The sequence below is a fragment of the Eretmochelys imbricata genome, chromosome 18, assembly GCF_965152235.1.
Source record: "Eretmochelys imbricata isolate rEreImb1 chromosome 18, rEreImb1.hap1, whole genome shotgun sequence".
NCBI lineage: Eukaryota > Metazoa > Chordata > Testudines > Cheloniidae > Eretmochelys > Eretmochelys imbricata.
The window spans coordinates 16,254,044-16,275,523 of NC_135589.1; the positions used below are offsets into that span (position 1 = coordinate 16,254,044).

The 21,480-nt window shown below is 47.2% G+C and overlaps 1 protein-coding gene across 4 annotated transcripts in view; it reads left to right on the forward strand.

Moving 5' to 3' along the window:
• The first annotated feature begins 1,249 nt into the window (after window positions 1–1,249).
• The window catches only part of PUSL1 (pseudouridine synthase like 1), a 66,014-nt gene continuing 45,783 nt past the window's right edge, over window positions 1,250–21,480 (forward strand). Inside the window, exons 1-3 of one of the 4 annotated variants that reach the window (XM_077837348.1) lie at window positions 1,250–1,541; window positions 4,666–4,723; window positions 20,168–20,355. In XM_077837348.1, coding sequence (XP_077693474.1) covers window positions 4,673–4,723; window positions 20,168–20,355 — 239 coding nt within the window. In that variant the 5' untranslated portion in view covers window positions 1,250–1,541; window positions 4,666–4,672. The other 3 variants (XM_077837346.1, XM_077837345.1, XM_077837347.1) reach the window with 3 other exon arrangements.

Below are 21,480 nucleotides of genomic sequence, written 5' to 3' on the forward strand. Positions count from 1 at the left end.
CACCCTACGCCCTGTTGAAGCACACTTTGTTGGGACTCTGGGCAGAAGGGGTTCAGTGGAGTTGACGGCATATATAGCAATGTCCCTTGCACAGCCTGGGTGATATTCACTCCTGTGTAGCAGGCCAGCCCAAAGCATGTGCTCTGTCAAGCCCCCAGAAGCCCTGTTTTGAGGACAGATCTGTCACTGGGTGAATTTCATAATTCCCACGGCTCGCCAAGGGGATTCTAGCACCAGGTCGTGCTGCTTTTGACAACACAAATTTCTGCGAGGTCCCGTCCCTGATGAATGCTATATAGTTGGCATAGCCAGGGCAGCCCGGCTCCTTTCGCTTTGGGTTTTAATAATGTATTTTGAGGGGCACGGATTGAAAAATGCACAGCTGGATGACAAATTATTGTTTTCCTGTTGCAGTCCACACTGTAGATTATTGTAAATGAATGGACTTTGAACCTAAAGGGTAACATTTTCAAAAGCTCCCAAGTCACTTGGGAGCCCAAACCTAATTTTTATAAGTGATTTAGGCATCACGGCTGCAGGCTGGATTCTCGAAGGTATGTGGGTGACCAGACAGCAAATGTAAAAAATCCGGACAGGGTGGGGAGTAATAGGGGCCTATATAAGAAAAAGACCCCAAAATCAGGACTGTTCCTATAAAATCGGGACATCTGGTCACCCTAAGCTCACCTCAATATTTTTGAGGATCTGTGCCTTAAATTCCTTTTGAAAGTGGGACTTAGGTGCGAAGTGACTTACCTGCTTTTGAAAATTCTGCCCAGAATTTCTTTCACTGTTTATGCGGTTTGCTTATTGTGTTTTTCACATTATTCCTCTTAGGTGGCGGGGCCATGTTGAGACAGGCTAGTCAGTTTCCCCTTGGGTTACACCAGGGTCCAGTCAATTCCACTTTCAAGCCCCCCCTGCAGCTGCCTGGGGTGCAAACTGCGGGGAAACATGACCCCCCCCCCAACTGGTTTCCCAAGCAAGTAAAATAAGGAATTTCAGCAAGGAAAGGGAGCATTTTTAAATGCACAAAAGCTACAGGCCGGGGCAGGCGAGACCCTTTAAAGGATGAACCTCGCTCGACCTTTAAAAAATAGATTTAAAAAAAAAAAAAATTACAAAGCCATTACACGTTTTATACCAAAGGCAAAACTTTACCTCGCTCCCTACCGCGGATTGCAACTGAGTCTAAAGCTCCTCCTCTTGCTCGGGGAAGGGGGTGGCTCTGGCTCGCCCAAAGTTGCAGGCGGCCGGCGGCGCCAGCGAGCTCTTTAGGCCCCCTGGAAGCTCGCTGCCTCCTGGGCACGTGCGCCCCTGGGGCTCCCCGGGCGCCGCCTGCAAACCGCGTGCCTGGAAAAAAAAAAAACCCCCCTGGAAGGGGCGCGCCCGGGGAGAGGAAGCGAGACTGGGGGGGCGATTCATTGCGGGGCGTCCCCGGGCAGAGCGGGCCGCTGCTCCAGCGGCCTGTGCCGAGGCTGGTTGCCGGAGCCGCCGTCCCGATCCCCCGGGCGAAGAGGAGGCTCGCTCTGAGCTCGCAGGTTTCCCCAGTGGGGCGCGGGGCTGTGTTGCTGAGCGCATTTCAATCCGGGTGGGGTGGGGGTGGGAACAGCTGCTACGCGAGCCTGAACCGAAAGCAGAGCTTTTAAATTAAAGCCTTCGCAAACAGAGATGCATTCCCCCAAAACTCGGTACTTAGTTTTCTTTCAGTACTTTGGGACTAACTATAGGTAGGTGGCGTGGTGGTGGTTTGCCCTTCCGGGGGGTGGGGTGGGGTGGGGAAAACGAATCCGGGATCTGTGCATTCTTAGCGCGGGGTGGAAGACAGCCAGAGGTCCTCATATTAGGGGATTTGTTTTCTGTGCGCAACTATAACCCCAGCCCCTGGGTGGGGTGGAGGGGAAGTGTCCCAGTTTTTCACACTTCCTGTCTGGTCACCATAAAGGGGGGGGAGGGAAGGAAACTACACACCAGTCTCCAAGGTAAATAATTCCTTGTATTTTTGGTAAATATTAATCCCATTATTGAATGCATAGGAATACATCTACTGGGGATTAGAAACTGGAACGAGGACAAATCGTTTGGGGTGGGGGAAATGTTGTCCTGGTTCCTTCCTCCCTCAAAGCCCAACTGGAGTGATGGGGGACGGGCCGACAACTCATTTCTATCCTTGGAGGATAGACGAAAGAGCCAGCTTCTGATCTCAGGTTTCAGAGTAACAGCCGTGTTAGTCTGTATTCGCAAAAAGAAAAGGAGTACTTGTGGCACCTTAGAGACTAACCAATTTATTTGAGCATGAGCTTTCGTGAGCTACATCTGATGAAGTGAGCTGTAGCTCACGAAAGCTCATGCTCAAATAAATTGGTTAGTCTCTAAGGTGCCACAAGTACTCCTTTTCTTCTGATCTCAGACAGGTGTAAATGCAGAGTAACTTCATTTGAATCCCTGGAGGTATTTCGGCCTGAGGCTCTGGTCCAGCAAGGAGCCCTGTGGGGGTTGACTCTGCACCACGAAGAACAGTTTGTAGATTGCATCAGAAGATGTGGGGCTTTTTTTACCCACAAAAGCTTATGACCAAATAAATCTGTTAGTTTTTAAGGTGTCAGTGGACTCCTTGTTGTTTTTGTGGATACAGACTAACACAGCAACCCCCCTGAAGTTTGTAAGTTGGGACTTATAGCAAAGTCACTTGGCCTCAAAGTTTTTGCGGGCCTAGCTTTGGTGGGTAGGAGTGTGACAATAAGAGGTATGCCAGCAGAAGCTCCAGTGGCGGTCAGCAGAAACCTCCTTTTTGCTGGTATGGTTGATTTTGTTTGGGGAACTGGTATACGCTATAAACAAACTCTTTTGCCAGCATTAGCTACAGGCAAACCCTTTCTAGTGTAGACAAGACCTTAATGTTTATAACTTTCAGGCTGTCGTTTCTACTTTGTCTCTAATGCGAGAATCAAAATCACTCACGTGAAGGTCAGTAACTGTTAGAATGACCCCTAGGTTTTGTCCCCTGTTTACTACACTGAGTAGAGTTATTTATTGCAGGGCTCTCGGTTTTCTCAGTGCTGCACAAGGTCCCTGCCTCAAGAAGTTTCTGAGCTGAAGCTCAAGTACTGCAAATGCACGTTCGCACGTGTGAGGTTACGTTCAGTCACACTGCTCACTCGCAATAGCATCTGCGGGGTTGGGACCTTATCCTGAAAGCCTTTACCTTGTGCAAATCGTCCCCAGAACTTCAGTGGGCTTGTCGTTATCATTAATTTTGACTGATGTGCAATTGCTCCAGCTGGGGGCCTTCCAGACACTTAGCAAGGGTGGCCTGTGCACTGTGACCCTGGCTCTTGAAGGTCAGAGCAGGAGAAGGATCTCAAGGAACTGTTATGAGGGCAATTTAGGAGAAACATAAGCGGTAGGAGGGAAAAGTAGCTGAGAATGGGGTTATGTAGAGGCTTAAAGGTGAGGACAGGTAGCTTGAACATGATATGGAAGGCTAGAGGGAAAATTGGGTGAGATTCAGAGAGGGGAGTGATGTGATCAGAACATTGTGGGAGGAAGCAAGGTGACTTTTGGCAGTATTTTGTGTGGACAGGATGGGGGAGCAAAGGTGGAAAAGCAGGAAGACCAAAGAGGAGGAAATCTCAGTAGCTAAGGACGGATCCTTGATGTGGCAGTTCCTATGTAGGTGGGATGAGGGCCTGGCTAGGGAACGAGGAGAAAGGGTGGATTGTGATTTCTGCAGTCTCAAACCTTTTTGAAAAGTAAAATAAATAAATTAAAGCTTTTAAAAATGTGAAGTGCTGAATGTGACCGTTTCCCTTCGTCCTTGAACGATGCAGAGAGAACCAAGGCAGATAAGCTTGTCTTTAGACACAGTAAAGGGGCCATTTAATTTTTGAGGGGAGAGTTTGAATGTTAGATATGCCACGTAATACATTTTGACAGCTGAGATTGCGTTATTTTGCTTTTCCTTTTTTCCCCTTGAGTGAGTCTCTAACTCTCGGCGAGACCTTCTATTAGGCAGACAATGAAAGGAGAATAGAGAAGGAATAACTGAAATAAGATATGCAAATGTCCTCTGTTGTTGAAACCATAGTCATAAATTCGTGTCTGCATCTGCGGCTTAAATATTGTTCTTTGCCTATAATCAGATTAGGCCATTATTATTAATGGGACAATTACTATAGCTAGAAGCCGCAAACTCCATCCTATGTGAATTGTTAAGAAGTCTTTGTAAAACTTTGATTCCTATTCGTGTGGCCTCAATACAGTACAACACTTAACAGCCCTTGAAGTCAGTGGGACATAACCATGTGCTTAATTGCTTTGCTAAATGAGGGCCTGACTAAATTAGCAGCATATAGTGGAAGGAAAACAGATATAATTTTACTTCTGTGTACAGTATTGGTGCCTGATTCGAAGCCCATTAAAGTCAGTGGCAGTCTATCTAAAATAGGTGAAAGGTAGCATTTGATCCTTAGTTAAGTTTTATATAAAGAATTCGCTGGATCTCAATCACAGTCGGTCACTTGACAAAGAAGCTGACGATCCTTATTTTGCTGTAGCCCAGGAACTCAGCCTAAGTGTGATGTTCCATCCTATGTTCAGCCATCGGCTGAAGGTTGGCGTTTACTGACCATTGCTAAGAACTGTTGTCTTTCTTTTGCTCTGCAGTGGTGTCATGGAGACATTGACTGATCAGCCTGTGCTCGGCGTCCAGAATTACTTGGAGGTAGGTACTTGGGGTGGCACTGACAGAAACTGAAAAGCTAAGGTTGCATTGTGGAACTACAGATGTTATAAGGGGGAACACTTGTCCTTGTAACTGACCACTTAGAATAATAATAATACCTGGCTCCTTGTACAGCACTTTTAGTCTGTAGATCTCAAAGCTCTTTACAAAAGAGTTCAGTATTATTATCCCCTTTTTAAAGATGGGGAAACAGAAGCACAGGGGGTGAAGTGTCTTGCCCAAGGTCACCCAGCAATTCAGTGGCATTGTTAAGGATTTGATCCAGGGCAAGTTTTTCATGCCTTTTCTTTGTTTTTTGAGGGGATGTGGGGGCCAGTCCTGCAAGCTGCTCTGCGTGGGCAGGCACTTGTCTAAAGGCAAGTTTCCCTTGGTTTCCCTTGAGATTTGATTTTAAACCGGTTTGGTTAAACTGGTGTCCATGTAGCGCTGGATTAGCTAAACCAGTTTAACCAAATGGGTGAAAGTTTGTGTGTAGACAAAACCTGGCTTATTACAGGACCTTGTGGCAGTCCTCCAGCTTTTTCTGTGCCCAGTTTTCCCGTCTGATAAAAGAGGTATTGAAACACTTTCCTCCCAGGGGCATGAGAGTTTTACTGGAAGGATGTTGGTAAAACATTCTCAGATCCTTGTATGGATGCAAAGCATTGTTATTTCCAAAGCCTGCAAATGCATTTGTTAAACTGGCGCCACATGCCAGAAGTTTTGCTGTGTTCCAAAGCGGTGTATTGAATAGCTTTTTGCTATTAACAAAAACTCAGTTATAACCATGGTACATTAAAATTAATGATTTGTGCTTAATTTGAGTGTAGACACCCGTAAGAATGGTGCACTTCGCCTGTTGTCCCAGAGATGCAATCATGAATGACTGGTTTAATCTTAATGTGTGTTCCTCATGGTCATTATTGTCTCAAAGGGGGCAGCACTGTCACTCAGCCGTTATTTTTCTGTAATTTCTGTTGGGAACATCTGGTTCTTAGATGACTTGTCTAATGTGCAGGAATTTTGTCTGATGTAGAAGAATTTTGCTAATCACCCTTATGTTGTTGAAGTTCATTCCTCTCCAGAGGGTCATATGACTGTCCTATCTAAGCAAAGCCATCAGAAATGTTTAATTAGCAGTGGATTCTTACCTCTCTCCTCCCACTAATTGACAGGTAGCGACAATCTCTCAGTTTCTACACAAGCAAAACCAAATGGCTTCAAATTGTAGAGACTTGGTACTGAGCTGGATTCTTCCTGGTAGAGCTATTAAAAGTGATCCTGTGTGTCTGCCTGTGTACTTACATAGCTCCCCTCACTGTACCTCACAAACGTTGTTAATTTATCCCTGCAAAACACCTGTGCCACAGTGGTGTTTTCCCCACTTTACAGATGGGAAGCTGAGGCCCAGAGAAATTAAGGAACGAATCCTCAAAGGTATTTAAGTACCTAACCTTCATGGATTTTAATGGGAGTTAGGTTCCTAAACACCTGATAATCCGGGTTTATGAGACTTGCCCACGGTCACACAGGGAGTCTGTTGCAGAGGATAGAATTGAATTTCGGGACCCTGAGTCTCGATACGGGGCATTAACCACAAGACAGTCTTCTTCTCTGCCTGGTCAAACTGGAACCAAAAGCTGGGCTTGTAAGAACAACTTTTCATAAAACTTAAAACCAGTAGAAATGGTTCTGAAAATTCCAGTGGAAACAGTTTTTGTTTTTTAAGCTAAACATTCCCCTGCAGAACTGCAATCCAAACATTACAGCATTGTGTTAGTGTGACACCCAAAGGTGAAATTGACTAGTAACTGTAAACAAAGGTGAGACAAGGAGGGAGAGGTAATATCTCTTACTGGCCCAACTTCTGTGGGTGAAAGAGAGAAGCTTTCAAGCTTACATAGAGTTTTTTGCTGTGTAAATGCAAAAGCTTCTCTCTCGCATCAACAGATGTTAGTCTAATAAAAGATTTTACCTCACTCACCTGGTCTTTCTAATATCCTGGGATTAATACAGCTACAGCAACGCTGCATGTAAATAAAAGTGAAATTGACTGGTTCGTTTTCATTGTCAAGATGACAAGAAATGCAAAAATGTAAGAAGGAAATTTGCCGTTAACATTTCTCTCCAGTTTTAATGCTCCGATATAACTATTAACACACATAAAGAAACCTTGCGGGGGTTTTAAATGATTTCTAATCTGAAAGCATCCCTTTTAATACACTGCATATGGGTTTGATCGTACAAACACCGTGAGTAGCGCCTGAGTTGTTCCATTAATTTCCAGGAGACCTCCCAAGGTGGTCAGGACTTCTCTCTGTATCAGTTGTTAACAGGATTGGGCCCTAACTGTGCAGTAGCAGTGAAAAAAGACCCATTCTTATGTCAGCCAGTAGAAAGTGGGTCACTAGTACAGGTTACAGAATGAATGCTCTGCACATCTAGGCATTTTTGTAATGTAATGCTAAGTTAATTACAATTCTGTATTGAGCGGCACATCTCTGAACACTGCTGGTGATTCCCATGTCCCCACGAGTGGCTGTAATTAAAAGGAGACTCTGCTGTCTTAATTTACTTCTTGCAGTCGGGGTAAGTTATAAGCTAAAGTGAAACACATGCCTGTTTATGTAAGAGATGAGATTTGAGCTGTCAGAGGTTACAGTCCAGCCACCTTGTGCTGCAGTGGACTGCGCTTGCTATCCAGAATGAGACTCTCGCACGACTGTTTCTAGTCACTTCTGAAGCAACAGAAATGATGTATGGTTCTCATAAGCTTTACTTCTGGAAAGATTATCCCCTGGCATGTTTCTGGGCTGGGTTTATGCTTGCCAGGAGCAGAGATTAAACCATACGTTTTATTCTAACACATCTAGGTTCTATATGATGTCTCCCCTCACGTTAGGATCTGAGCATAGTATTCTTAGAGCAGCATGTTTTCTTATCATCCCTATGGGTTTTAAGGACGGTGTGCTTGGCTCTGGGATAGTCTTAGCTCTTACCCACTCCTCCGAAGAGGAAAAGCAGGGCATGTTTGGGAGGTGTGTGCAGGATAGGGCTGTGTGCAGTTCAATAGATGGTGTGAACCCTTAGCACTGCATCGGTGCCCGAACATGGTGTCAGGCGGTGATGCACTTTTGGAGGTGCTGTCCTTTTAAGATGAGATGGTAAACGTTTATGGTCGCTGAAAAGAATGACTTGTGGCCATTCAAAGGTCACTCTTCCCATTTTGCATGGGTAGAATTGTGGACCTTGACGTCAGAGTTAAATTCAAGCCAGGTTAAGCAATGCCTACCTAAAAAAAAGACTCTTGGAGCTTCAGCTACCATGAAGTATTCTTTGCTTCCTGGCCAAACTGTTGTGCTGTGTTTCTATGTGCTCCTAAACAGCTGCCGTTTTTCAGAGTGGTCAGAGGCACCTGCATGTCAGTGATGGGTCAGATTACTCCTGGGGGAATTACGCACCACTGCACATGTGCAGAATTTATGTTCCCTGCAGATTTCTTTGCTTCCCCATCAGAAAGTCATTTTTCTGTGGGGAAGCAAAGGGAAGCCACAAGAGTGGTCATGCGACCTTCCCCAGCAGTATGTTTCGGGTTCCCGCGGCAGCTGGCAGAGAGAGAAATCTCTGTAGGGCAGGGGGAGGGACTGGGGAAGACCCGGCTGGTGGCTCCTACCCTGTGCCAGGCTCAGCTGATAGTCCTGGCTGGGCTGGGGAGGACAGGACTTCCTCTTCCCCTGCATGGCATCCGGGGCTGGGTTGCAAACTCCTCCTCCTCTCCCTCGCTTCCTGTACCCACTGCTCCTCACCTGCAGAGGGAGGGATCACTGCGCAGGGAGCTTCTCCCCTGACCACCCTGCATCCAGACCCCCTCATACCCAGACCCTCCCGCTGAGCCTCACACCTGCCACACCCAGAACCCCCCTGAGGAGCCCCACTCCCCTGCACTTGGACCACCCCGATGAGCCCCAACCGGCTGCACCTGGATCGCCACCCCACTGAGCCCCACTCCCCCAGCATCTGTCCCCCCCATGGGACCCCCCAGACCCACTGCCGAGCTCTGTCCCCCCACACTCAGACCTCCCCCATTGAGCCCCCCGCACCCAGACCCCCCAACAAGCCCCTGTGCATCCAGAACCCCAACTCACCTGGATCCCTCACTGAGTCACCCACACTCAGACGGCCCCATACAGAACCCTCTCAATCCACATCTGGATCCTCCTACACTAAGCCCCTCCACACTTGGATCCTGCCGGGCTGAGCCTGCGCACACCTGGATGTATCTGGCACTGAGGGGCAGGGCACTGGGGTGTTTCTGGGGCAGGCCCAGCCCTTGCGCTGTGTCAGGGTTGGGTGCAGCCTCATGGCTGAGTCTGTCCCCAGGGGGGAGCTGTGCAGTGATCTCCCACTTCTGTGCAGCCAGTGGCCTGTGCTCTCCAGTGCCATGCTGGAGCCTCCACGTTTATTTGACCAATAAATTTTGCATAATTTTAAAATATTGTGCACAGAATTTTTAATTTTTTGGCACAGAATGCCCTCAGAAGTAGTCAGATGGTTCCAGCATATAGACAAATCGAAGGTGCTTTGGGCTAGATAGCTCAATGGACTGTTTTGAGGCACGTGTTCTGAATTTGGTGGCAGTGTGGGGTTTTTTTGGAACTGGTTGACTTTTTAAAAAATTTGGTGCAATTACAAAATTTAAAAAAAAACTGCAGAAAAGGTTGAAATTTTTGCAAAAAAATAGTTTTTTGTTCAACTAACTTTAGTGCTGGTCAACTTATTAAAAATGTTGAAATTAGGATGAAGTTTGTAGTTTCACAAAGAACTGGACAAAAGCTGTTTTGGGGGAAAATGTTGCTTATTCTTCTCTCCTCCCTGCTCCCCTTTCCGCCACTCCCTGGTTTTTGTCCGTTCCCCCCCTGCCCCTCTCTATTTATTGTTGTTAGAGCAGCGGTTTCCCTTGTTTTACAGAGAGTTCCAGGCATAAGGAGCAGTAGAAAGGGTGTGAAATTGAGAGGACAGAGGGAGCAAAAGGGCATTGTGGGTGGTTGTTTGGGAGGAGATCTGACCATAAAAATTGAATCTGAAGGTAATGCCACACACAACAGCTCAGGCTGGAGATCTCTTATGTAATATACAGTCTGTATGCCCATATGATCTTGTTATTACTCAGCACTGGAATTGATTACTTATCATGAGCCCAGCAGCAAGCAGGTGCTGCTTTATCCTCTCTAGCCTCGGGACACACACCATTTGAAGGTCACATATTTGCCCACCAACCTCTCCTCGATACCCCCTGCGCCTGTGCGATTGAACATCTCATAGCAGCAGGCCAAGGTCCATAGACTCGGAGCGGGGTATTCTGTGGAGAGCAGTGAGGAGTTCACCTACCTCGACTGTAAGCAGGGTTCAAATGGTTGCAGCAAACTGGATGTTCTTTGGCGAACATGAACCCGGCATGAAGTGCGCGTCTTCCTTATAGATGCTAAACCATCTTTGTGCTGAGACAAAGTTCAGGATCTATCAAACCTGCATACTACCTGCATTGCTAGATGGGTCACAAATCCGGACACTCCTCAGGCAGACTTGGAGCGTTGAGGGGTATTCCATATACGCTGAGTATAAAGTGGTTTGTGTGCAACGATCTGGCCTTCCTTTGGTCGTTCGTCATGCCCAAAAGCGGTGTAGCGAACTTTTCAGCCAGGTTGTTGCAATGGACAAAAACCACCCAGCACACTGCTCTCGAACTTCCATCAATGTGCAAAGGGGTGCATGCCCTAATCGTACCTGGGCCTTCTGGAGGGCTGCCCCAGAGAATCATGGATTTATAGGATTGAGCCAGATCTAGGAACTTGATTGCACCATGCCCGGTGTGATGCCATCACTCGCGGTCACTCTGACTGACTGGTGCAATGTTCCTTAGAAGACTTTGCGTCTGTGTATTTGCCATGCTTGTTTTTCATGGTCTGTGTTGGCATTCATTCGGCACTCACTGCTGTGGTAGCCGAGGGCTATCTGCAATTCTGGTGGTGGGAGTTAGCGCCATCCGATAGCGGGGGCACTGGTCTGGGAATTGGGAGACTCAGGTTTTATACTCCGCTTTGCCACCCACCTGCTGCACGACCTTGAGCAAGTCACCTAATCTTAGCGCCTTGGGTAGTAAAATGAGGATAATGATTTCTCACATCCTTTGGCCAAGAGCTCTGAGATTTATGGAGGAAAAGTCCTGCCTAGTGGCTAAGAATCATAACTCTAATTGGGGATCTCGGCAACATTTATTCATATTGCTCATTGATTTATAAAGCACCATCTCCAGAGACTGTATCTGGAATGCTGCGTAAATGTTACATGGCGCTTGAAAGATAGAGAGTCCAGAAGGCTGTGTATCCCATTTACCCATCCTTGGCACAGTATAGCACTGTTTTCCCTCCCTGTCCCATGCTTGGGGCTTTGGATGAGCTCAGCAGTTGTTTTGCAACATTTGAGCGAGCAGCTTTTTGTTTTAACAAGCAAATGGGTAGAATGGGCAATTAAAAAAAAAAAAAAAGGGAGGGGGGAGAAAAAGTTAGATCAACATATTTGTTATTGTCATTTCATGGCATCGGCATTTTGATCTCCTCAGCTGCACACTGGCCAATTCGTGGATATGCTCGTTCCTTTCATGTGGTTGGATTGATGTCGGGCACTGCTGAGTCGGGTTGCATTTATGAGAACCACATGGGATGTCTTAAAGGAACATTAATGGAAAACTTCTGGAGTCTGTAGGAATTTGTCCCCTTTGCTTCACCTTCTTGCAACCTTGAACTCCGAAAGACTTGTTCTTCTTCGAGCGATTGCACATGTCTGTTCCACTGTAGGTGTTGGTGTGTTCCAATGCACAGTTATCGGAGAGTTTTTACCCTTAGCAGCACTGGTCAGGGCGGCCCGAGTGCCCTTTTCTGTCTCGTGCACATGGTGCAGCCATAAAGGGCTGAGCCACCCCAGGTCTCCTTCAGTCCTTCTGCCTGTGATGGTTGTTGGCGCTCCCTGTCCTTGCTTCTGCAAGGCTTTTCTCAAAACCTGTATCTAGTACCTGGGTATTGTGAGTGTCCTTTTAGTAGCTAGTTAGTTTGTTAAGGGAAAAAACTTGTTTTGTGTGGTTCTGGCACCCAGCTTGGGACTGGTACCGGAGATGTGCTGCGCTCTCCGGGTTTCGAGGCCGGCCGCTTCTCGAGAAGAAGCTTCATACTCATTGGACTCTGACGTGGGTTCCTATGTACCCCAACCCCTATGGACAAAAACAACCCAGCACACTGTGCTCTCGAACTTCCATCAACATGCCCTGATCCTACCTGGGCCTTCTGGAGGGCTGCCCAGAGAGTCATGGATTTGTAGGATTGAGCCAGATCTGGGAACTTGACTGCACCATGCCTGGTGTGATGCCATCACTCGTGGTCACTCTGACAGACTGGTGCTATGTTCCTTGGAAGACTATGCATCTGTGTATTTGCCATGCTTGTTTTTGATGGTCTTCTCCAGCACTGATGGGTACGGCGCCGCTTAGCTCTCGAGAAGAAGCTTCATACTCCTTGAACTCTGAAGTGGGTTCCTATGTACCCCAACCCCATCAGGAGAGAGAGGTCACCTGCCCGCCCTGGATTCCACCCCAGCAGGAAGCCTACAAGAGGGACCTTTGGGCTAGGCATAGCTGGGTCCAGGGCTGTACCCGTGGCCCTTTTGGAACCTTGGGGTCATCTCCCCTCCCCCACCCAGCCAAGGCAAGAGCATCCCTGCAGCCATCTCAGCTGGCTCCATCTGCCGGGCATCAGGAGAATTGTCACCACAAGCACCGTAGTGGTGGTACCAAGCAGAGTAGGGTTTCCTTTCATGAGCAGCTGCAAGAGGAGAAGGAACTAGACCAGCCCCTGGTTCCGCTGGCATCTTCTTCCTCGTCTCCAGAGGAGGAAATTGTGTCAGATCCTATTTCTCCACCTCGGGATGATTCTAAGACTCATCTGGAGCTTTTGCGGAGGATGGCTATAGCTCTTGATAGACTTGGGGGAGGTCTGGGAAAAATCTCACAAGCTGGGGGACAATTGAACATCTGCGGCTCCAGCTAAAATAGCCCCATTCATTGGGAGAGCTATCTTAGAGCCTACTGTGTGCACGTAGGTGGTTTTAGGTTGCCAAACTGTGCCTTAGACTCCTTCGGGGCTGGATGGTGGAGAAGTGCTCTTCTAGAGAGCACCACATAGACATGTTAATGTAAACTGCCCTCTCCTGGATGGAATCAGAATTGCTCAACTGTGTGCCATAGATCCTGTACTGCTAACTGAGATTCTCCTTCAGCTCAAGTAGCTGGGGACTGGTCCTTTGGAGCAGGAGGTTTTGATTCTATCCCCACTGTCACCATGAAGTTCACAAGTGGTCATGGCATGCACCTTAGTGACAATCCTGTACCCACAGATTTGTTAGTGTTCAGAGACCACCTGCATGAAACAGAGAGAAATATCAATTTTGCAGACTAAGCATACAGAGATAGATGATTATTTAATATGTTTGGCTTTTTTCCCCCCAGGAGATTAAAACTTTCTTTCTTGGTGAATATTTATTTAGCCTGCAACCCTTAAAAACTCATATCATTTCTAGGGATGGGTGCAAACCAAGACCCCAGATCTAAGCATCCCCCCGACTTCTCTAGAGTTTGGATCTAGATCTGAACACTGTGGCTTGGCCATGTCTCTTGTTGTTTCTTTATTAATATTGGCAAGATATATAGGACCTGATGCTGTAGCCCTTACACACAGGTAACCCCACTGTAAGTGCAGTTTAGAGGGACAAACCTCCAGTGTCGAGCCTGAGCCTTTTAATCCCCATACCCAAATGAGTAGCTGTTACTCATGCAAGTGGGCACCTGGACTTCAGTGGGATTACTTGCATAAGGAAGCACTGTTAGGATTTGCAGGATCAAGCCCATTTAGCGTTGCAGCTAGTAAACTGCACCCAGTTTGATCGCCTCTAAAATGCAATAAATGCAAATCCAATTTATACACTCCCAAGAAAACAGAGCCCCAAGCCCTGAGCTGTTGTTCGTTGCTTCTTCGTTGTATTTTTCTCCCTGGACTTACGTGCACTGTGGTGCTTGCTGTTTGGTTTGAATCGTCTCCCGAGTGTGCTGTTTCCCATCGTGCTGATGAACACTGCCCAGAACAAATCTTCCTGCACAAAGCTCTGCTTTGGCCAGCAGCTTTGTGCTATATCCAGATACTATTTTCCATGCAAGGGGGGGGCGGGGAACAGAGCAGCCCAGGACCGCGTGAGGCTGTTTCAGAACAAACTCCAAAGAAAAGAAGGTAGACCCAGGAATGAGTCATCTGTTGTCCCTGTTTGCGTTGGATTGCTCTCCCAGCGATGTGGGTGACGGGCTTTTAGACCCATTCTTCCAGGCCTAGTGAATGTCTCTACTGTATTCTCCTTGTTGCCACAAGAACTTGCATCCATCACACTAAGTACCGGGCCAGATCCTCAGCTGGTGTGAATCGGTGTCGCATTGTCTAAGTCTATGAGGCTGCTAATAGATACCAGAAGAGGATCAGGCCCCCTAATTTTAAAATGTACCCAGGTACTTCAGGAGGCGGCCGTGAGCCAGTGCAGCACATACTGCCTATATTGCGTCTCTGCACATTTGGTGCCGTATGGATGAAATTCGCTTCCGCATGCAGTTTGCCCGTGTACTTCTCTTTTGACCTTTAAAACCCATTTGAAAGCATCCATTTCCCGTCTCTCTAACCCGGCACAGTCAGAGAGGAAGCATTGTCCAGTGGTTAGAGCACAGAGCAAGATTCAGGAAGCTCAGATTCTACTCAGGGTGCTGCCATTCATTCTCTGTCTGGCTTTGGGCAGGTCACTTCACCGTCAGCGTGTTCCCCAGGGGATGAATGCTATTCTCCGATCTCACAGGGATGTCATTAGTTTGCAAAGCGCTGAAGGGGCCTGCAGGGTAGGTGCTCAGTGTTGTTTTTGCAGGGCTTACCCCAGTGTAACATCACTGGAATCAGGAGAGTTGCACCGTCGTAGCTGATAGAATTTGACCCTGCAGCCAGAGTTTCTGCTGTCTCTGTGATGTTCAGTACATACAGCATCACAGTTAGGCACGTTTCATGGTCAGGTGACTTCTGATGTCAGGGTTAGAGGTGAGACCTCATGTAACAAGCTTACCGTGGAGTTTTTCTAACGACTTGCCCTAGCTCACTGGTTCTCAAACTTATTGAGTGGGCCCCCTTCTTTGTGTCTGTAGCCAGTTAGCCCCTCCCATCTCCAGCCCAAGCCCCAACTTTAAAGCCATGTCCTGCTAGCCCGAGTCTCTGAAGACAGGCTGGGAGCGCTTGCTTCCCTGGGCTGTGTAGAGACACCCTCCCGGTCTGTTTTAACCTTTAAAGGGCAATTGGACCGGGGTCAGAGAGCTGAAAATCAGGTCTTTCTATAGGATGCAGCACTGCAGGTGATGTCTCTCTGTCGCCTCTTCTGCACGCAGAGATTTCCCTGGTTCTGCAAGACTCTGTCCTTCTTCTCTGGATCCTGCTGAACCTAGCAGGGATTCCTGTTTCCTGTCCCTTCAGGATATAATTCTGGCACTTAAGAGCAGACATTTTCATGCTGTTCTAAATGTGCAAGCGCTTAGCAAATGACCTGTCAGAAGAACAGCCCAGCTACCTGCAAGTGGTTCTTTTCATGCATCACAGCGTAGGCAGGAATTCAGGGTAAAGTGAAATCCTTGGATGTGTATCCAAGCTCAAGGAATACTGTTGGCTGGAGAGAACGCACACCAGAAAGTAAAGTCAAATAGAAAATTGACTGGATTTAGGTAAATGAGGCACCTCTGGCCTGTGCCAAGCCATCAAATGGCAGAGCACTCAGAAATGAACATCAGCTAAGGTGAGGATGCTTGGATGCAGTATGGGCTAAGAACCAGCCCCTGGGGACTACTAAGGCCTGATCCTCCTCTTACTTACACTGGAGTGATCAGGAGTAAGTCCATTCAAGTCAGCAAAGTTACTCTGGTGTGAAAACAGCACAACTGATGGGAGACCCCTCAATCCTAGACTCCAGTCCCAGCTGTACCAGCCACTTGCTGGGTGACCTTGGACAAGTTGCTTAATCCTTCTTCCTCAGTTTCCTCATTTGGATCTCTGAGATCATACCCAGGGGAGATATTTGGGAGGCTTAATTAATATCAGTAATGCCGGGGTGAGTTCCTCTGAAAAGCACTGTCCAAAGTGTTTTTATTTTATTATCAGGCTTTTACCTGAAATTACTAAAGAGTAAATAATGCATCTTTTCATAATTCAGTGCAGGTGATATTAGCAGATTAGCGTTGTGGAAATCAGGGGGAAACAAACCACCAGCTGCATATAGGCTCAAAGGACATCTGGATGGTCCAATTATGGCACACGCTCATAAGTGAAGGGGTCATTTGTGAGTTGCTCACAACTGGGGTCAGCAGTTCAGCAATGCTCCGCATTGGGGAGATTAATTAGGACGTGCTTTTCACTGAGCTATTAAAAAAGGAATCTGGTGCAGGAGTCACTTGTAATATCTATTAAAGACCATGTGGCCGCTCGGCTGGAGGGAAAATAGCTTTTAATAGCTCTGGTTTTGTTGTTGGTTATTCCTTGAATGTTCAGCACATAGATCCTTCAGTTTCCTCTCCAGAGAGTTCTGCATGGGAAGGATGCCTGCTGGATGGAGGCAGCTGTGAAAATAGCTTTTCTTTGTCCCTGTTGTCCAGTTCTGTGTCTCTGTGGGTTCATTGTTCCCCACGTGCCAGTCAGCCAGCCCTGCTTGGATCCTACAGTCCACTCTTCTTTTCCAGTCTATTCTCCAAAAAGAGAGAGCTCCTCCCAGGCCGAGGGGTGAGATCCAAACCTCAGCGCCTGGTTCTCACTGCAGTGCCGTTCAGACACTGGTTTGAAAGGGGCTGGAGAAGGGATGGGCTGGGCGTGGGGATCCCCCTGAGCCCAAGCAGATGCAAATCCGTACCAAGCCAAGCAGGGTGTTTCCCATGCTCTAGCCCGGCTCCCCAAGTGTGGATTCGCTGCGCTTCTCGTATGCCTGACGAAATCTGCTAAACCCAAACACGTCTTCCTGCAAGTTTGCTCTCTAAATGCAGCTTCAGTTTTACCATAAGTCTCTGGGCCACATGTCAAGGTCTGCTAAAGAAAACTGTTTAATTTCTGTCTGCTCCTCTCTGCTAAAGGGTAATAAATAAAGATTTTCACTGTTAATTGTAACCATATGTGAGCGCCAAAGAGAAGGACTAGGAAGAGAAAAAGCCTTGGGTGGGGTGTGTTCTGGTTCCCAGGCCTTCCCCCTGTAGCTCAGTTACATGTTTGCACTCCTCCCCATGCTTCATCACAGTATGTTTCTAAGAGTCCAGAATCCTCTCTGCTAAAATAGCAGGAGCCTGGAAGGCATTTCCGAGTGAGCGGCTAAAACTTTATTGACTCTCGGTACCAAATTGAAATCTAATAAAGATCACTGCTTGGTCTCCTCAAGGGGGAGGGGAGTGAGAGCCAATTGCTAGCCATTAATCTGGTTTTCTCCTTTATTTCTTTTTCAGCCCATCTTTCTGATCTCTCTCCCTCCCCCTCCATCCATGTCTTCCCTCCCTCCCTCCCCCCCCCCAGCTAACTGCCTTAGTCTCTCTCTAAGGGCCTGTGAACATGAGGCTGAAAGGTGTATTTGCACAACGAGATAGCGAACGTGTTTTGAAAACTCGAGCATATGTGGGACAAGTTGTGTTTTAAAATGTGTAAAGTCAGTCCTGGTGAACCCTAGGCTCCTACTCACTAACGTGTTAAAATAAAACCTGCCCTGTCTTCACTAGGGTTTTTAAGAAAACGTAATTCATCCTAGTGTGCGTGCAAACACACACACACACACACACACGCCTAATTAGCTGTAATAGAGTCTCTTAATTAGAGGACACCACATTAATGACTCATTTAGCAGAGTTTTTCTTTACTTTCCCAGCAGGGGGGCTGTGATATCGCACCTGTTTGTTTTTTTCCAGCCCTTTGTTATGGGGCAAAGGAGGAAAGCAAGGGAGGGGAACCCAGCTGTTGGGGAGGGGAGTGGAGGGGAATGGGAACTGAAATCCCTTTCAAAAGGTGTTTAATTCACTCTGGAAGCTGTGCCATGGTGCAGAACCTTGCAGATATTAAATTACTTCCACCACCCTTGGTTTAAAAATGGTGATTTTTAGTAGTATTGGGTGTAATTTTTAACTGTCCATCCTCTGCCTCCTCAAAAAAATCTCACTTCACAGCTGCAGTGTGATTCAAGGGCAGAATGGTGGCTCTAGTAAAATACAATCCTCTCTCTATAAATAATATATTGCCCACAGTCGTATTAATTTTAGTCTTGCTGGGACTAACGTCCCAGTAGCGTTAGCAGGACATCGCATCAATGCTAAGATGACTCTCACTAGGAAAGAAAGGCAGAATATTTAAACAGGAGCAGCCCAATTCTGTGTTATAGTCACATGTGTAACCAATGAAGAGAAGGGTGTGACTTGAGTCCGTATGGTTTATCCCGTCACTAGTATCCCTGCGTATATGTCCTTGCATCAGCTCCAACGCTACACGTGCGTATTAATGGGGAAGTGCCTGGATCCTTGGGTGTTAGTATTTATTCCTGAGACTAATGAAATGCAAGAGCTAGGTGCTGTGTTACTGTTAGTCTGATCTGCTGGCCCCTCCTCTGATCTTAATAACTGATGGAAGCCTATTGCTCCCTTTATGGGTGGGAGGAATCTTTGGCTTGAGATATTTTATTCAGCTAGTGTCTGCGCTGAAAATGAAAGGGTGAACCCTGCACCTGCTAAAGTCTGGTGGCAAACTGCAGTGGTGCTGGATCCATCTCTAGGTGCTGCTGATGTCTCTTGAGTGAATTGCTTCCATAATCTTTTAGGGGTGTGTGCACAGAGTCAGGCTAAGGTCAATAGCATTGTAAGGAGGCCTAGGGCAACCAGTGGTTTTCACCCTCTGGTGTGCAGACCCCTGAGGGTCCGCAAACTATGCCTAAGATTTCCAAAGGGGTCAGCACCTCCATTTGAAATATTTGAGGGGTCCACAAATGAGAAAAGGCTGTAAATGCAGTTACTCGCTCATCACAGGATAAGCTGCTGGGTTGCATTTAAACGCTGGGCGCGTCGACTGGCTGTCATGGCTAAGCTGTGACTTACAAATGGAGACAAGACAACGTTTTGCATTTTAAGGGTTGCTGAGAAGGGGGAGGAATGGATTTGCCCACCTGACCTGCCACTCTGCTAAATGCCATCTCTGCTCAGCCAATCACACGCCGTATGGCACGGTGAGAAGAGCCAGGGCTAGGGAAAATCTGGGACAGCCATATCTTGGTGGAAGATTGGATTTAGAATCTGGGTCACCCTAAAGGGGAAGTCACCTTAGAATCATTGAATATCAGGGTTGGAAGAGACCTCAGGAGGTCATCTAGTCCAACCCCCTGCTCAAAGCAGGACCAAACTTTACAAAACAACCAGCCAACCTACTCTTCTATTTTCTATTCTGTCTAGGTTTTTATACCATCCTCGTCACCACAGTGTCTGGGCACCTTCCAGTTGTGTATTAAACATTGTGACTAACATCTGTTGTATGTGATACCTTCTTCCCTGATGACAATTGTATGAAAAGCAACGACCTGCATCTACAGCGGTGACTAGGGATTTTGAGTGTCTCCATCTTTGGGTGTCCAGCCTAAGATGTCTTTTAAAGGAGCCTGATTCTCAGAGGGCAAACACTCCGCACTGTCTGAAAATCAGACCCCTTTATCGTGTCTCAAACTGGGCCCCAAAATCACCCCGTCATGTTTGAAAATTGGGTATTTTGTTGTTGTTGGCCTCAAAGAAACGAAAGCACCCACTGATCTGCTTTCTGCAAGGGGCTGAGGCCTCTGAATTGGACTCCTGTTGATTGTCCTTGGAAGCTGATGGACCCCAGCCCCTTGCAGAATGGATCCCTTGATGAGAACTGGGAAAACATCATTAAATATTTGCCAGTGACAGAGCTGTCTGGTTTTGTTTCCTGCTCAAATGATCGAAGGCCAGTACTTGGCATGAGTCATGGTGAATGTGTTGGGGGCTTGGAGTGAGGAGTTCTCTTTCCTCTGGTGTGTCACTATAAAAAAGAAGCTTCAAAGGAAGAAGCAGGTGAACTGATGCAGGAAGTTTCATTTACTGTACGTGCTCACATTAAATGTGTACGATTTGATGTTCTACCAGAGCAAAGGTCAGATCAGTGGGACCAGGCCTATAACCATGCTCCGCTTCTGCTCCCGTTGATTGCCATGGTGCAGGAGAAGGCACATGGGAGAGCCAAAGAACACAGCGTTGTGTTCTAATGCCTCCTTGCGAATCCCTTGCTCATTGTCCCTTCTCTTGGATTGCAGCGGGCGGCACAGAATCTCAGACCCGTCTCTCCCATCAAGTTCTACGTCTCCAGCCGAACGGACACCGGCGTCCATGCCCTCTGCAACTCCGCTCACCTAGACATCCAGAGAGCCGCCGGGAAGCCGCCTCTCCCTGAGAGCGTTATTGTCTCCGCCCTCAATTACTACTTGAAACCCGAACCAATCCGGTGAGTGGGGTGGAGGGACAAATCTCTCTCTGCGATTGCTGGCGAAGGTGCGATGAACTCCCCCGTATTTATCCACGGAATGGGTCTGACTCTCTTACACATCTCTGCAAGCTCTCCATCCGCGTCCACACATACAGTTTCCCCTGTCCCACCAGTGTGGTTTGGCAGTCAGGCAATCTCATCGTATCACAGTAATGGCACTTGGTGGAGAACCCTATAAGGGTTGAAATGAGGGAGATCCTGGGGGGATCCAGCTCCTGTAACTGCTACATTCAGGGCATGGTGAACCAGTGATGATGGTATGCCTGTAACTTCATATCCTTGATAGACAATCAAGGGGTTGTTCTACAGAAAGCTGCAGATTGCTCAGGTAGTCGAATTTAGCTCTTCATAAAAGCATTTCTTTGCCCGTATAACCAGCTTTAAATAAGATTGCTTCCAACAACGCAAAGACCTCTGAGCAAATAAACAGGATTTTCAGTTGCTCGCTAGCACCAGCCAGGCCCTCACCACTCCAGTGAGGTCAGCCCCATCCCTTCTCAATACGATCTCTTCTGCCACTTGACCTGGTTCAGAGAAGTTAAGTCAAAATTCCCAGTTTATTATTTTTGTAATAAAATACGATGCTCTGCTCAGTGATGCAGCTACACAATCCTTATGAGCTGATACCAGATTGGTGATAACTAGACCAAGGAGCATGTAACTGCAGAGTTGAGCACGATATAAGGATCTACATAGACTAGACTAGAATGTCTGACGTTTTGTCTCCTTTCCCTCTGCAGTTATTACTAGTTCTCATCGAATCACAAAATCAGCTTATTTTGGACAAAACCCAGGTCTAAACACCTGCTCCCACAGACCTGGCTGCTGGGAAAAATATGATAATTAAACCAAAAGCTTTTGTTGGGAAGTTGCATTTGTTATATAAGCAATTTGTAAGGTATATTGTGTGTTTGTGTTTCCAATGGGATGGGTGAACTTAATGTTCATCTGTTTCCTTCCTAAACTGTTGTGTGCTGTTACTGTGAGCTGTTAATAGTGCTATATTCCTCCTCTGAGGTGGGTGCATTTCAGTGATGAGTGAGTGAACGCTAAACGTGATGTTTACTTCCGTCTTTTTTTATT